Below are 16,131 nucleotides of genomic sequence, written 5' to 3' on the forward strand. Positions count from 1 at the left end.
TTCTTTAGGTTTCCTTTCCTTTTTACACTTTTTTCCAGATAGAAAAACACATCAATCAGAAGCTGGTCAATATTTAATGGTAAAGCAGCTGCAGCTTTTTCTGCTGCCAAATTAATTAAATGGCATGGGCATCCAATAACAATTAATTCATTTTGTTCTTTTTTGAGGAAAGAGGCTACACCTTTTTGTCACCCACCACGACATGAGCATTATCTGCACCAAATGAAATGCAGTTTGATATTGGGATGTTAAGTTGTTTCAACTCATTAATTACCAAGGAGGCAATATTTTCCCCCGTAGCTTCTCCATTTAACAATGGAAGACGCAAAAGATGAGTTTTCATTTCATTAGAAACATCACAGAAATATGTGACAACGATGGGGTAAAGCTTCCAATCGCTGTCGTTGCTGCCATCGATTGACACCGAAAATGCTGAATTCTGGAGTGCAGCTATCATTTTACTTTGTGCATCGCAAGCAATTTCATTCACAATAGAAGATGTTTTCGTGCGAGCACAAGCATATTTCTGAGCAATCTTGGAGTCGGGAAACATCCGTCTGAAAAGTTGACCGGCTAGATCGGCAGCGCTTAGCGGCACGTTGTGTTTGATGAGGAATGCAGTAAACAAAACACTCTGCCAAAATGACATCGGCATCCGAATTCGTAGCCGAATTTGAAAAAAAATCATCCACTTTCTTTGATGTTGTCGAAGCCGAAGCATTAACTTCATGCTTTTTAGACTTAACATGCTTCACAATGTCGCTTCTTCCACCGTGACTTATTATGAAGTCACACACGACACGTTGCAAAATGCATAGTTATTTCCTTTGAAGGATTCTTTAATTGTTGGAAATTCGGCTTTGTAGGCAGGCCGAAAATATTGAGAATGTGGTTTTTTTTAACTCATTTCGTAACGACGTATTAAGAAAATTTGTAGCACATGCAAACAAAAAAAAAAAAAAAAAAAGAATGTGACAATCCATGCTTGCTGAGTAATTCCCTTGCTGCTGAAGCGAACGCAAAAAAAATAATCTGGCGCCCACAAAGAAAAGAGTGGGAGAAACAAGTTCAGCGCATTGGATTGGCTGGTTAAGCGGCGAGATGGGAGAAACTGCAGGTTACTGGATTCGAAGTAGTCAGTAGTTGGCAGTAAAACACGATGCAATTGGCAAAAAACGCTGAATTGGTGAAAAATTCGACAAAAATCACTAAAAACACTTAAAAAAGGAAAAAAATCGTAAAAAATGGATTACGATCGTAAAATCATAAAGACAAACACATTTTCGTAAAAATTACAAAAAATTTGTAAAAGTTGACAGGTATGTATTGTGTATATAATACTTTTATCTTATATACAAATACTGTATTCAAATTTAAGTGGCATATCTTATTTCTGCCAATCCTACACTCTATAGTCTTTTGAAATCTCTTCTTAAAAATACTGCATCACTTCTGATTTAAATGGCACTGATAAAATCATACTCTAGTGCAACAGCAATGATGCGAACTCAAACTCTGAAAGTGAAGACGTCAAAATTGAAAATATGTTTGAGGATTGTTAATAAATTAAATAGTTTATTATATATTATTTAAGTAAATAAAATGTTTCTTATTTTTTCAATAATTGTTATAAAAATATTTTTCAATTTAAAAATGACACTGGGTGACCTCTTTTTTTAATTACTTTTAAAACTTACTGTGGCTTAGATTCAAATTTAATACAGTAAATGGCTGTTTATTGTCATTTGTATTAATAGTGTTTGGCTGTTTAATACTATGTAGCTGTAAATCATCATTTGTTTTAATATAGTAAATGGCTATTTTTACTTATTGAAAGAAATCTAAAGAGAATTTCATAAAAAAATGGAAAATGATCATATTTTTGCAGTGATTTCAAAAAATTCGACAGATTTTGAAACAGCTCGCAAATTACCTAGTCTTGGAACAGATATTTTGAATAAATACAAAAAACTGTATGAGAGAAAAAAAAGCATGACTATATATTATCATGCTTTCTATATTACCCGCAGTAGAAACAAAAGTTACATATGTTAGTGAACAACTTGCTCTGATGGTTTCAAATCACTGAAAGATTTAATAGATGATGTGGTATTCTTCCGTTATCGTTATCAGCTTTAGAAATGCATGCGTGTGTGCATGTATACATGTATTTACACATGTATGTGTGTGTACACACACAGACACATGCACATAGACACGTGCATACATACATTTGTGAATCTGGTACTGATGATGCTTCGTCTCTTTCCCCTTACACCCATTTTTAGTATCAAGGGTCCAGATATGTCCAATATTCCTCATTTTCAACTTTCTTAAGGATTTATGAAATGTTCACTCATTATCTCTCTCAAATTTTGTTTTTAGATAAAAAATACCATTCAGAAATTACATGAATTGAAAATTTTTAGACTATGGAAACACTCACCATAGGTATGTGTAAACAAATGTATTGTACAGAAACAGGAAAAAACTGACACTGCAAACTTTTAGGTTGAGAGAAGATCGCAAACCAAAAACATCCAGTACCGATAAAATTTATTAACTTTGTTCTAATGTTCCTCCATAGACACATTGTTAAATGTTTATTTAATGGCTGATCCATTGAGAGAATGTAGAACATTCATCAGTATGGATATTATTCATTCTTATTACATAAAAAATACATGTGAAACATTTAAGGCAGAAAATCTCTTTGAAGACCCTACTGATAAGGATTCTGGAAATAACATATGGAATAATTGGTCTACTGACAAAAATTCTTTACTTCCATGAACTATTCTGTTCTTTCCAGCAGTTTCTAATCTGCAATATCTCCTGATATGCATACTTCAAAGTCTAATCTAATACCTAAAATTAAGCCACTGTCTACATTAAAATGTTTTTCTGATCATACTGAACTTTAAATTGTTGGCAAAGAAAAATATAAATGCAGCAGTCCCTTTCCCTACCCCCCCCGGCCAAAAAAAGGAGACTAAACTTTGGAATTATTTGCCAAAATGTGGAAGAGGCACCAAAATGTAAATCGTAACTGAGAAATAATGTAGTAAAACATAAATTAATTTTTAATAAATTAAAAATATATATATACTTTTTCCTTCACTAATGAAATTGTTTGAAAATGTGTCCATAAATGTATCATACCACATTAATACACTGAATTATTTGAAATAATGAGTGTTTTTGCTCTGCATTAATTTTCAAGGATTTCTGAAATGGGATCATAATCATCATGTAGTTTTTCACATCCATCAAAGCAAGGCAATACACAACACTAATACTTTATCACATGCTTATTGTCTTCTCAATTAAATGCAAATAACACAACTCCTTTCATTCAATTCCTTATACTCCATAGTTACTGGATGTTTTTCATAAGAAAATTTACTTACTTCAACTCTCTGCTTATGAGTCTTTGTTGCTTTCTCCAAAATTCTCTCCATTCGCTTTAAGAAAAAAAATTACTTTAAAAAACAGATCAATATACAATTACAATATAAATTTAACAGAAAAATAACTTTCAATGAAAATATTTAAAAAAAAAAAAAATCTGAAAACTTTCAGATTTTATATTATAGCCAAAGGGGCATTTTTTAACATTTTGCATGTTTCCTTTATTTATTAACTAAAATGTTCCTTGCAAACCACAAAAAATTCAATTCAACAGCAACGTCACAAAATGTTTAAAAACAGCATATCATTAGAATTTTTGAAACACAGTCTCATGCTGGAGAAAAAAAAATGGGGGGGGGGGGTACAGTGTTGCCATTGCTCACTTTAAAATCATTGAGTTTGTTAATCGAAAATTCATTAAAGTTTTACAAAATGTGAAATAAATTTAAAAAAAAAAAAATTCAACATTCGGGCTTCCAAGTGCCCATGTCCAGTTGGAGGACTACGCTACACAAAATTTGATGGCTCTAGGTACCGTTGTATTTTACAGTGCTAGAAACATTCATGCAGATTCTTCATTATTTAGTTTCTTTAAGTATATACATGGCAATAACATTTGGTGGCAACACAGAAAGTGAAACGATGCAAAATGCCATTTTGAGACTAATAGCCCTTTGGGTCTAATGCCCCTTTGTGCTAATAACCAGATTCTATCAATTTCAGAAACTAAATAAATATAAAATATTAATGAGAAAAATTATTGGTATTCTGTCAATAAAATTCCACTATCACCAAATATGAATAATGATGCAAAGTTTAACTAGAGATAAGAATAGAAACCCTGATAATATATAGTTAAACCTTGCTATAATAAATTTTAAGGGACTGAAATATTGATTTGTTATGTCTGATCCAATAGAAAAAATTGATTACTATAATCTCTTGACTAACATAACCTTAGCATTCAAAATAAAACCTACCAATTAAATACAAGGACTCCATAAACTATTCCTCCCTTCACCAACCTGTATTTCTTGTATTCATGAGCAAATTTAAAAAATGCACAAGATGGTTTATACTATCAGTAAAACATCAGTTTGTTTTTATATTCTTTTACACATTTCTCATACTCATAATTTATATCCAAGTAAATGCCTCTGCATAATGTTTTATTAATAAAACTCCCAAAATAATATATTTACATAACTAATATTGGAGTTTCTTACCAATTTACCTCAAGCAATTAGAGCTTTAAGCCCATATCACACGGCGGTTTGTTTCGGAAGGACAACTGTTTCGGACAACTTTTCTGCCTGGTTTACTACTGAGCAAAAGACGCGCGATTTTTTGCTTCCGTTCGGAAAAAGTTGCAGGTTGTTCGTTTTCAACCAATCAGCTATCAGCTTCGAATCCCTCATCATCATCATCATCATCATCAACCAAAACAACATTCAAGATGACGGACTGCAGTGGTAGGAAGTGGCGTACAGAAATCGAAGCTGAACTTATTGAAGAAGTGAGGCAAAGGCGCTGTTTATGGGATATTACAGATCCCAGTTACACGATACAACTTCTGAAGCGGAATGCATATATCACAATCGCCCAGCATCTCGCAGAAAAATGGCCTGAATATGGACATACGTTTACGCCTGGTAAGTTTATTATTGCATTTTGTGCTGCTAATTAAATATAAACATTTACTATGTATATATAAATATATCATTTGATGTTTTTAATGTTACGCAAGCATAATTATGTAAAGAAAAGTATGTATTTTACATTCTCGATATCTGGGCAAACACTTGTAAAACACAAGCGGCTTTGTCACCAAAACGAATGCCAAATTTTCGCTGAATTATGTTTGTAAACATTATCGTGATTCATGGTATTCACCGCGTTAACTTACCAGGTGAATTTAAAAATTTACTTATTGGAATAGCGTGTGACGCAATTACTTCCATACACTTAATATCTGTTTTCGTATTTCTACACTCGTATGAAAATGAATGCATATGGGTATAATCTATATTGCAAAGGAGCATATTTTACTAAATTGCAATGGATTACCCGAAAAGATGTAGCTAAGAATAAAAACCTTTAAATTTGCGAATATAATTGTACTAGTTAAAACTTAGAAATCTGATTTTTATTTCAGAAACAGATTTTCTGGTAAAATTATTATTTAAAAAGTAAATAAGGAAAGTTAAATTTAAGCAGAGCTGACTAAAAGCTTCAGTTGATCAATATCTGAATAATATTTTAGACTATAAAAAGAAATGTATACTGTTTTTTGAGATTTCTTAAAAAAAATAATAATAATAAAGATAGATAAATAAATAAATACACATCTATGTGTCCTTTGAAAAATATTAAGTTAAATTTAAAAATATGTTTTAAATCTAATAAAAGGCCCTGTCAGGGATATAAATTTTTGAAAAGAAACAATCTTATACTGCAGTGTTTACTGAAATTTAGAGTCGCTGAGAATATTAATATATACACATTTTTAATTTATGCATTTCTTTATATAAGCATATTTAAAAATATGTTTACAAATCTAATATTTACATATATTTGTACATTATGTAATATACGTACACTGGTGAAATAAATTAAGAGAATTTTCATATTTGATCTATGATCTCCAGAACTAGTGGACAGCCTGTTTTTCTGCTGACTCGGCCTACACACATGTGTATGTTTATGTATTTGCCCTACAAGCCTTGCATTTTTATCCAGAAGAAGTGGTTATTCCTTCAGTTCAGTTTTTTCATGCAATTCGATAAAATATACAAATTCTCTTAATTTTTTTCACCAGTGTACATTACATGTATTTCATTATTTGTAAATTTGGTGCATACAACTTCATTTGTGAAATAAGGTATACTCATTTATATATACATGTATGAATTTTATATATATATTTTTCCTTTTATGAAAGTAGAATATTCCTGTGAAATGTTTTATAATTTGTTATGGCATCAGCTTTGAATTTTTTTTAAACTAAATATGGATAGTAATTCATATCTTCCATAAATCTATGGCAGTGAATCGGAAGATCAATTTATGTTCATACAAATAAGATTAAAAATATAATTAGGGGTAAAAAAGCAAACGAAAAAACCCTGAAAGCTTTCAGATTTTATATTACATTCAAAGGGGTGTTTTGGATAAAAAATTTCATTAAAGTTTCACAAAATATGAAATAAATTACAACAAAATTCGGGCTTCCAGGGGGAATGGAGGGCTACATTATTCAAAATTTGATGGCTCTAGCTATCGTTGTTTTTTCAGAATGCAAGAAATGTATACATTCATTCATACAGATTCTTCATTATTACTTTTTTTAAATATAAAACAGGGTGATAATATTTGGTGGCGACAGTTTTAAAAGTGATTTTGCGTTTTTAGTGATATGGTGCAAAATACCGTTTTGAGATTAATAGCCATTCTGGGTTAATGCACCTTTGCGCAAATGATTAAAAATAATTTGTCAGAAATTACAAGAAAATGGCAGCTGTGTTAAACATCTATATGCAGGTATACAAGTGTAATATGCATAAATACAATTAAATGCATATAAAATTATATCTACATATGTTCCATACAAATACATATGTACGTATGTGATAAGGTGTCCTCATTTTTAGATGCATGTATGAATAAATGCATACTTACATAGACATATGTATTTCTATAAAACATGTATATATGTCATTTTATATTGCTGCAATTATATATATATATATATATACGCATATTATATTTACATACCAGCAGGTGCACAGCTGCAGTTTCTGTCAAATTATTTTTTATAATGTTTTTATTTTATTTACTACTAATTATATTTTTTAATTTATTTGTGTTAACATAGATTGATCTTCAGATCCACTCCTTATATTGCCACAGATTATAAACCCCTTTCTACAAAATCTGTTAGAATGAATAATACTACATATAATAAAATTGTTCCATTTTACAGAGACTGTGATGACAAAATTTCAGAACCTCAGGACATATTTTAGGAAGGAAAGAAAAAAGGCGAAGGTGTTTAAAAGTGGAACAGGATCCACTGGATTTGTTCCAAAGTGGGAACATTATGTACGGCTTGAATTTTTAGACGACTCTTTTGCTGCTATGGTCAGTTGTAGCAATATGGATAATTCATCTGAATCTATTGTAATGGTAATTTTTAAATCTATACATTTTTTATATTAAAAAAACTATCCATGAAATTATCAAATTTATATGTGTGCTGTAATATAAAAATCATACAATGTTTCTTTCTCTGTGTTTACAGCTCATGCGAAATTTAAAATTTTGTATGATTTGCCACTCTGGATTCATATCTTGGCAATCAGGATGGTTGCATGTTTGTTTTGCCCAAGTGTTCCAGTTTCTATTTCGGAAATCTACCATGAAGCCACCTCTGAGATGTATAATCCTTGCAGAATCTACCATATTCAATAAAACAAATTAAAAAAAACATATAAAAGTAATGAAATGAAATTTGAAAGGTTTCAGTGTTTTAATTATGCCTAAAGGCATGTTTTTTACCATTTCGTTTGTTACCTTTATTTATTAAATATCATGTTCTTCACACTTAAACCATAAATTTCAATTCAAGAGCAATATCGCAAAATAATTTTAAAATGATGGTATTTTTAGAATTTCTGATACACAGTCTCACACGCTGGAGATTAAAATGTTTTTTTCTATACAATGTTGCCATTGCTTGCTTTGAAATTCCTGAGTTTGTTAATAATAAATTTGATAAAAGTTTTACAAAATTAAATCGATAATAGGTCAAATTTCAAATTTAGGCTTCCAGATGCCCATATTCATAAGAGGATTACGTTATTCAAAATTTGATGGTCTTAGGTACCATTGTTTTATCACACTGTGAGAAACATATATTTATGCAGATTCTTCATTATTTAATTTCTTTAAATATTATACAGGGTGATAATATTTGGTGGCAACAATTTGAAAAGTGAAACAAAGCTTATATTGAATCAACACAAAATGCGAAAATGAAAATAGTAATCATTCTGGGCAAATTGATTTTGAATTGATAAACATGGTTTGAATTTATTTTACTCTGGTATCCTTCAGATCCTTTGCCATAAGAACCTATTAACCTACCTCGAATTTACATAGTCATCTATTTTAATTTAACTATTTTACTATTCCCATAATTTTAAGTCTAAGCACTTTATTCCTTTTATTAAATAACTTTATTCGTGATGTTAGTTGAACCAGATTTATTGTTTATTAATTAACACGTTGACTGCCAACTACGAGATAACTCGTACATTGCGTTCTTTTCTAAGACGGCAACTACGAATTATCTCGCACTGTGTTTACTTGCCATTTTTGTGCAGCTATGATTAAACTCGGAATATATCAGTGCTAATATTGATAGATTGCTTCTGGGAAAAGAACAAAAAAATCAATGCTAGCCTGCATAAACAGAAAATTTGTTAAAAAATGAACAAAAAATATAATTATAAAAATTAATAACATATGATTAAATTGATTTGGCTTCTCGGACCGGAAAGTGCCATGGCCATCAACGTGTTAATAGAGTTGATAAAATTCATTTTTTAAATATTCTTTTTCTTTCAGAATTTTGTTCAAGAAACTGAAACATTTCAAGAAGAAAGTGTTCTTCCTTCTACAAGGACAGAAGAAACATGCAATCTATTAGAAACCCCCCAAAATGTCTGGAAGTCAATTGGTTGCTCCAGGCACAAGCAAAAAAAGAAAAAAACCTGAAGATGAATTTTTTACTACAATGACAAAATGTCTAAAAAACATAACAGAAGAGAAAGATGTGAACGACTTGTTTGGAGCATATGTTGCTGGTCAGCTGAAGACAGTAAAGTGTCCTGCTGATCAGGAACTGTTACGGAAGAAAATTCAAAATTTGATTTATGAATTCAAATATCTACAATAAAATTCTGTTAAACATGTATATACTTGTTTATTTATTTCTAATATTTTCTCTTTTTAATTATAAATTTGCAGTAATTTCATGGCAGTCATTAATAGATGAACTATAATAAAGTGATTCACTGTTTTTATGTGTGTTTGTATATATGATTAAGAATATACTAGAGGCTTTAATAAATTATTAATAATTAGGAACTATTTGAGATATATATGAGTTTTTATTGGAACATGCAGAATAATTTCAAACATGCCTTAGTGTAAGTCACACATGGCTTCTTGCCAGGGAATGGATCCAATACCATTAAAATAATTGCAAAATCTATCTCTGACATCTTTTGCCTCCTGCAAACCATTGTGTGCACTTCGCTGCAATGAAATAAATCAACAGGTTGTGCAGACAGCAAGCTACCAAAACAAAGTATTGAGCCTTTTGTGGCAATGTCAATATTGTTGTTCCGAAAAGTCGAAATCTGGCAGCTAGAATGCCAAATGCATTTTCTACAATTCTTCTTGCTCGAGACAGTCTGTAATTAAAAATTATTTTTTCTTTTGTGAGATGCCTTCCAGGATATGGCTTCATAATGTATTGGGTTAGTGGAAAAGCATCATCTGCCACTATGACATATGGAACATTAACATCTTTTCCTGGCAAAGTGGTGCTGGCAAATATAATTCATCCCTTTCAACCAGTGATTTTAATTTACTTTTGTCCCAAACACCTCCATCACTAATTCTTCCCTTTGTTCCTACATCAACATATATGAATTTTACGTTAGCATCAACCAGTGCAAGTAAGACAATAGTGAAATCACCCTTATAGTTATAGTACGTTGAGAACCAGAACCAGGTGGTGGTTTAATTTTAATGTGCTTGCCATCTAGGGCACCAAAACACATTGGAAAATTCCACTTTAAATAAAAATCTGTAGCAATTTCTTCCCAATGCTTGTTTGACGTAGGCGTGTCCATGTATTCAGCTTTCAAGACATCATACAGCGCTTTACACACAGCTGGCAAGATACCCGAGATAGTATTTTGGGTAATTCTAAACTGATATGCCAATGAGCTCCGAGTTTCTCCTGAAAAATAACGACAGAATTAACTGCATGTTATCTCTTCTTTCATTTTAAATAAGAATCAGCTCATATTTTTAATAATTTAATATGTCGGACACTTACCTGTGGCTAGAAATCAAAGAGTTGGTGATAACCGTTCTCCAGCTGGTATAGATAATCTCATTTGTGTATCTTGTTTAGATATTATTGGCGAAACCAGGCTTAAAATTTCCTCAAATGTTGCAGTATCCATCCGCAGCCATCTTCGATAGCCTTCAGTGTCCTAAAAATTTAATAATTAATATTATTAAACTTCTAAGCAATGGTTAAGTTAATTACAGTTCATACCTTTAAAAGTCTGTATTTATGACCAAAACATCAAAAGCACAAACAATGAATATGTATTTAATGCTTATATGTATACAATCATTTAAGTAGATGTAAATTTCCTTGACATAAAACATGCCCAAATATACTAAAATACAAGTTTGAATTTGAAGGAAATATCTTTAAAATGCAAAACTGATAAATATATTATATACATCATAAAAATCTAAAGAAATTCCTGAAATTTATCATATGCAGTTGTATTATAACTGCAACAGATTAAAAATTGAATAATTGTTAGGTAACTTAGTTGAGTTATAGCTGAGATAGGATGAATGTAAAATTTCAAAGAATGTGGCACTTTTTGCTAGCCTAACAGTATTATATAAAATTAATTACATGAGTGCAGCCTAGGTATGGTGGAATTAATAAAGTGCCAGAGATTACTAAAGGTACTCTATATAAAAGGCTTTTGTATAAACATAATATTTATATTACTTGAAGCATGGGGAAAAATATATAAGTTGGAATGTATTTTTAACAGTAAATTCTGTGTTGGAAGTAAAACAGGTACTCTTCTGTTATCGGAACTGGATTCCGGAAATGTATGTATATATGCTTGTGTGTATGAATATATGCATTCATTGCCTGCATGTATATAAGTATGTATGTGTGTGTATACATATACATTAATTGTATATGTATACATATACATTGATTAATATGCACATACAAAATCCATACACGCGTGCATGCATACATACATTCTGAATCCAGTCCTATTAACAGAAGAGTACTGAATATTTGAACAATTAGTTATTTACACGAGAATCAAATGTAATCAGATATAATGACAAATATACAAAAATAATTAACATGATTTAACGAGGAATGCCAAATTGCTTTAACACTTTTAGTGTGTCGGAACATTTTCAAGAAGAGGCAGGCAAATCATCACAATTAATTTTAAAAAGGCAATAAATAAAATAATGAAATATTCAGTATAGCTAACTGGAACAGAAAAGTGACACCATATATTACTTACTAATAGTTAAAATCAGCAAACTAAATAAGAATGGAAGTACTCAAGCAGCATAAAATTTTAAAGAATATTTTGAACAGTCAACATTTGAAAAATAAATTTACTCTTCTGTTATTAGGACCAGATTCAGAAATGTATCGATGTATGTGTTCATGTACTCCATATGTATATGTGTGTACACATGTATGTATATACATTTCTGAATCAGATCCTGATAACAGAAGACTACCATAAAACATTCCCTATATGTATGTACATATGTATGTGTATACATTTCTGAATCAGATCCCGATAACAGAAGACTACCATAAAACATTCCCTAAATTTATGCTTTTAATATATACACATATACTTTGTTATGTAGTTAAATACATATTATACTGCACATATATACAAATGCTAATACAACTACATAAAAATGAAAGTGAATGAAAATAAAATATTAAAAATTAAAGCATTTAGAAAAAAATCTTGCAATGAAATTCTGTCCTAAAAATTATATGGAAAGTCAAGTATGTTTCATGAATTATAAACTATCCACATTTTATTTGTAAAACATCGGATGCATATGTGCACATATTTAAACTTAAAAAAGAAATAACTCTTACCTCTAATGCCAGTTCACGCATTAAAATTTTCATAGCAGCACAGCGTTTTACGTCTCAACAGCCATTGTCTTGCCCATGTTTTTCTTTTAGCCTTTCTTTTTTTCTTGTTGAGGAAAGCAGCTGCAAATATAGACACTCCTAAAATGAAACGTTCTTTTGAATTCGACATAGCGTTTGATGGCCATGTTTACTTCGCTCCCAAAATTGCTTCTATCTGTGTATTGTCACAGAATCACAAGCAGACGATTTAATTAATGTGTCGCCAACTACGCTAAAAATAACTAATTTTGGTAACCTTCGTGTTTGCAGTAGAGAACCAGTTTTCCCTTTACATGCTAACCCCAAAGTGATCTACGGTGATTGGCTGTTGTATATCACGTGACAAAGCAGAAAAATTGTTCCAAACAGTTGTCCTTCCGAAACAAACCACCGTGTGATAGCAGCCTTAAGTTGTTCATTTGTCTCGCTGCATCAATGGAAGCAGGATTTGAAAAAAGATGAAAATAAAAATGTTAAAAACTGTTGTTTTTGTATTTAGATTTATATAACAGTTCACTATTAAACTAAGCAGAATGTCTTTTTTCTGAGGTGCAAAGAATCTTTATAATATAGATTTACATACACTATTGATTATATTATCATATTGAATATGTAAGTTAAAAAAACTTATTAGATACAGAATTTTCCCCTTAAAATTGTGTACGAAAATAGGTATAGTCAAAAGTCGTTAATTCGGACACCCATAATCCGGACCTCAAAGCTACAAACTTTCTGCGCATGCGTCGCGTTGACCTTTACGGCTGCGAATATGCATGTGTGCGTGCGCAAAATACGTTTACAAATGCGCGTTTAATGTATAACGGATGGTATAAGCTAAGCTAAAATTATCTAATTCAGTTAATGTTGCAGATTACGTTGTTCCTTAATCTTCGAATTGGATTCGACTTATTATTTTTTGCAGACTGTTAGAGCAATTTTATAAAAGTAAGCTTGAACTTTCGATTACGTCAAATGGAATTTCTGATATATATTTACTGTAAAGTAAATATGTAAAGGGTCTATAAAGTGAAAGTATGTTTCGAAGTCCATTAAACAAAAAGTGGAATTGCTGCAAAAAATGGATAAAGGCATATCCTTTGTTTATCTAAACTTTGTTTATCTTTAACGCCGTGGCGGGCACGCTATCAATTGGAAGTTGATCTGTCAGCACTATCCTTATCTTCAGGGCAGATGTTTTTATTTTATTTGGCTTATAATTCCTTACTAAATGTAGTATTTCATCTCGATGTACTCCCGTCTTTGATATGATTTAAATCAAATTCCTCGTCATTATAATTCACTTCCAATAGCGAAGAAAGTGACAGAGGTTATTGAAAACGAAAACATTTCGATTGACAAATTAGTCGGTATTCTCGACACAGCAATTATAGGACTTGAAAAGCGGAACTTTGTAACTGAACAAGAAATTATGTCTGTTTATAGAATTAAAGAGAATGTATTATCACATAAAAAATGAAGCAACTTAAACAACTTACATTGAAAGAAATGTTTAATAAAGTAAACAAATAAATATTAAACTTTTTTTGTAAATTTTGATACCCTTTAGATCATAATTGTTCTTTATTTCATAAATTATGATTTCATATTTTTAAACGTATAATTTCTGCATGCCATCTTACCAGATTTAAACTGATGATCTATAATCCAAAAAAATCGATAATCCGGAATCGCTGAAGTCCCGACGAGTCCGGATTAACGACTTTTGAATACAGTCAAAAGTCCAAAATCTGGACTCATCGGAACTTCGGATTCCGGATTTGGGATTTTTCCGGATATTAGATACTTATATTAGACAGTTTATTTCTTCTACATGGTTAAAACTAATCTGAGTCCTGAATAAATAAACTCTCACATATACTTAAAGCTTTATCTAGGGCCGGCTCTAGATACTGCCTGGTGCAGTCTCTACGGGTCCTAAATTCTGCTACGAAGCACCTTCCAAAGTTCTAAATTTTCACCGCGCCTAAACTTTGGATCCCAGTGCTTTCTCTAAATCATAAACAACTTCTCATCCCTTAATTTTGCCGCTCGGTGCTTCTCCAAATTCCAAAAATTTCGTTTTCCCTAAATTCTGCTGTTCGGTGCCGACATATTCTGCCACCGCTTCTGGGTTTCTGGTGAATAACATATCAGTTAATCTTAATTAAAATGGCACTAAATGTAATCTTTTGGCCTACGAGTTTCATTAACAAAATCTATTTTTAGCATATGAAAAGAAATTTTTGTTGAATTTTTCCTCGTCAGCATTTTTTAGAGCGTTTAAAAATCTATAATCATTACCAATCGTAATAAAAGGTTGCCATACTCTTGTTATTTAATTCCTAATATAAAAAAAAAGTTTAGACATCACCGCATGAGTTATTACTGAAGCTGTCATGTATTGATAAACATGCGGTGATGAAAGTAAAATATAACAAATGACTCGCCAAGTGTCGGCATCAGAGATGCAAAGTAGGTGAATGTTTGGGTTTGAGATGTATGCCAAGCAGATATTCAGCTATGGAGCCAAATTATTAATCTCATAAATTTATGCTTACATAATTGTTTTTCCATAACGAGGTATTTTATTTAGTGCGTAAGTGAAATTAAGAATCGGAATTTTTAAGTGAAAATCTCTACGTTTTATTATGGAAGGAAAAATCAAATGCGCATGCATTAAAAAAAAATGTTTATGGCTTTGAGATCCAGATAATGGACGTTCAGATTTCGGACTTTATACTGTATATGCTTTGGAAAAGTTACCAAATTTTTTTAACAATTGGCCAAAAAGAAATGAAAAAATCCAATGTGTACACCACATGACTTCCTTCTACGAATATTAAATTATACGCATTTTTTCTTGCATTTCATTTAAACGTGATAGATTGAATTAAACCTACTTCGCCGACAGCGCATAAACCACAATAGAATAAATGCATTCTTTAAAATTCACTTTGTTTACCATAGCGACACTCTGGCACTAGCTTTACTTAACAGTATTATATTTCGTTCATATTATAACTCAGAATGCACAAAATTTATATCATTTAAAAAATTATCTAATCGTTGCCACATGTCCTATTCAAATACTATAATAAAGCTAGAACTATGTATAAAAGAAATTAAGCAAACAAAACAAAAAAGAAACAGTTTTTCACAGTATTTCTCATTCAATTAATTCAGTTTTCAGTTCGCGACAAGGCAAAAATACATAAAAACTCAAAATATCTGTATTAAAAATTACGAAGTAAATCTTAAACGCTTATTTCCTCGAAAAAATTCCAGAAAGGATTAAGCATGATTTAAATAATAAATGAAGGCATTATATTTGTTGTTGCGAAGCTAAGTTTCTCTAGATTGGCAACAAATCCGCTACTCAGCTGTTTCAAATGTAAACAAGAGCAATGGCCACCATCAAATTAGGCTTAGCGGCACTTAAACAATTTTAAAATTATTGATAATTCTAAAAATATTGCATACAAATTTACTAAAGGCATAAAACCCTTAACCGGAAGATACAAACAACATAATTCAATAATTTTTAAAGCAAAAAAATGTACAATTTACAAACATATAAGAGTAAAGAAACTGAGATCACTGAGCCGGGTAACAGAGTGGATATATTTATAAATATATTTATATACATTTGGCGCGGCCGATTCAAACCAAAATACGAAGTGCACATCTACATGTTA

General features: G+C 30.9%; 2 protein-coding genes across 5 annotated transcripts in view; one reads left to right on the forward strand and one right to left on the reverse strand.

Annotated features, from left to right (window-relative positions):
• Positions 1-16,131, reverse strand: part of LOC118204316 (protein FAM32A-like) — a 44,905-nt gene that overhangs the window by 8,473 nt on the left and 20,301 nt on the right. For 2 of the 3 annotated variants that reach the window (XR_015042624.1, XM_085822118.1), the window contains 4 exons: positions 12,398-12,517; positions 10,544-10,703; positions 10,179-10,444; positions 3,411-3,464 (listed from right to left, as the gene is read on the reverse strand). Coding sequence is in view for 2 of the 3 variants with exons in the window: in XM_085822118.1 (XP_085678244.1) it covers positions 3,411-3,464; positions 10,179-10,334 (210 nt within the window). In the remaining variant the exon portion in view is untranslated. The remainder of the gene's footprint in view (positions 1-3,410; positions 3,465-10,178; positions 10,445-10,543; positions 10,704-12,397; positions 12,518-16,131) is intronic. The other variant, XM_085822117.1, reaches the window with a different exon arrangement.
• Positions 5,292-9,564, forward strand: LOC146995901 (uncharacterized). Of its 2 annotated transcripts, XR_015042623.1 has the most exons (3): positions 5,292-7,596; positions 7,712-7,906; positions 9,040-9,564. XR_015042623.1 is itself a non-coding variant. In XM_085822116.1 (2 exons), exons 1-2 carry the CDS (start codon positions 7,402-7,404, stop codon positions 9,187-9,189), a joined length of 345 nt encoding a protein of 114 aa, XP_085678242.1. In that variant the 5' UTR covers positions 5,293-7,401; the 3' UTR covers positions 9,190-9,564. The 2 variants fall into 2 exon arrangements, 1 of the variants encoding a protein (XP_085678242.1); XM_085822116.1 differs by lacking the exon at positions 7,712-7,906 and having other exon boundaries at positions 5,293-7,596.

Source organism: Stegodyphus dumicola, chromosome 8 (assembly GCF_044657685.1).
Source record: "Stegodyphus dumicola isolate Sdum_Otavi_A_Nest chromosome 8, ASM4465768v1".
Lineage (NCBI taxonomy): Eukaryota > Metazoa > Arthropoda > Arachnida > Araneae > Eresidae > Stegodyphus > Stegodyphus dumicola.

What these genes read in the sequence shown, in the direction of transcription:
- LOC146995901 (XM_085822116.1), top strand. Translation starts at nt 7,402, where the DNA reads ATGACAAAATTTCAGAACCTCAGGACATATTTTAGGAAGGAAAGAAAA. An exon ending in CATCTGAATCTATTGTAATG is followed by an intron (nt 7,597 to 9,039) that starts GTAATTTTTAAA and finishes TTTTTCTTTCAG; the next exon opens with AATTTTGTTCAAGAAACTGA.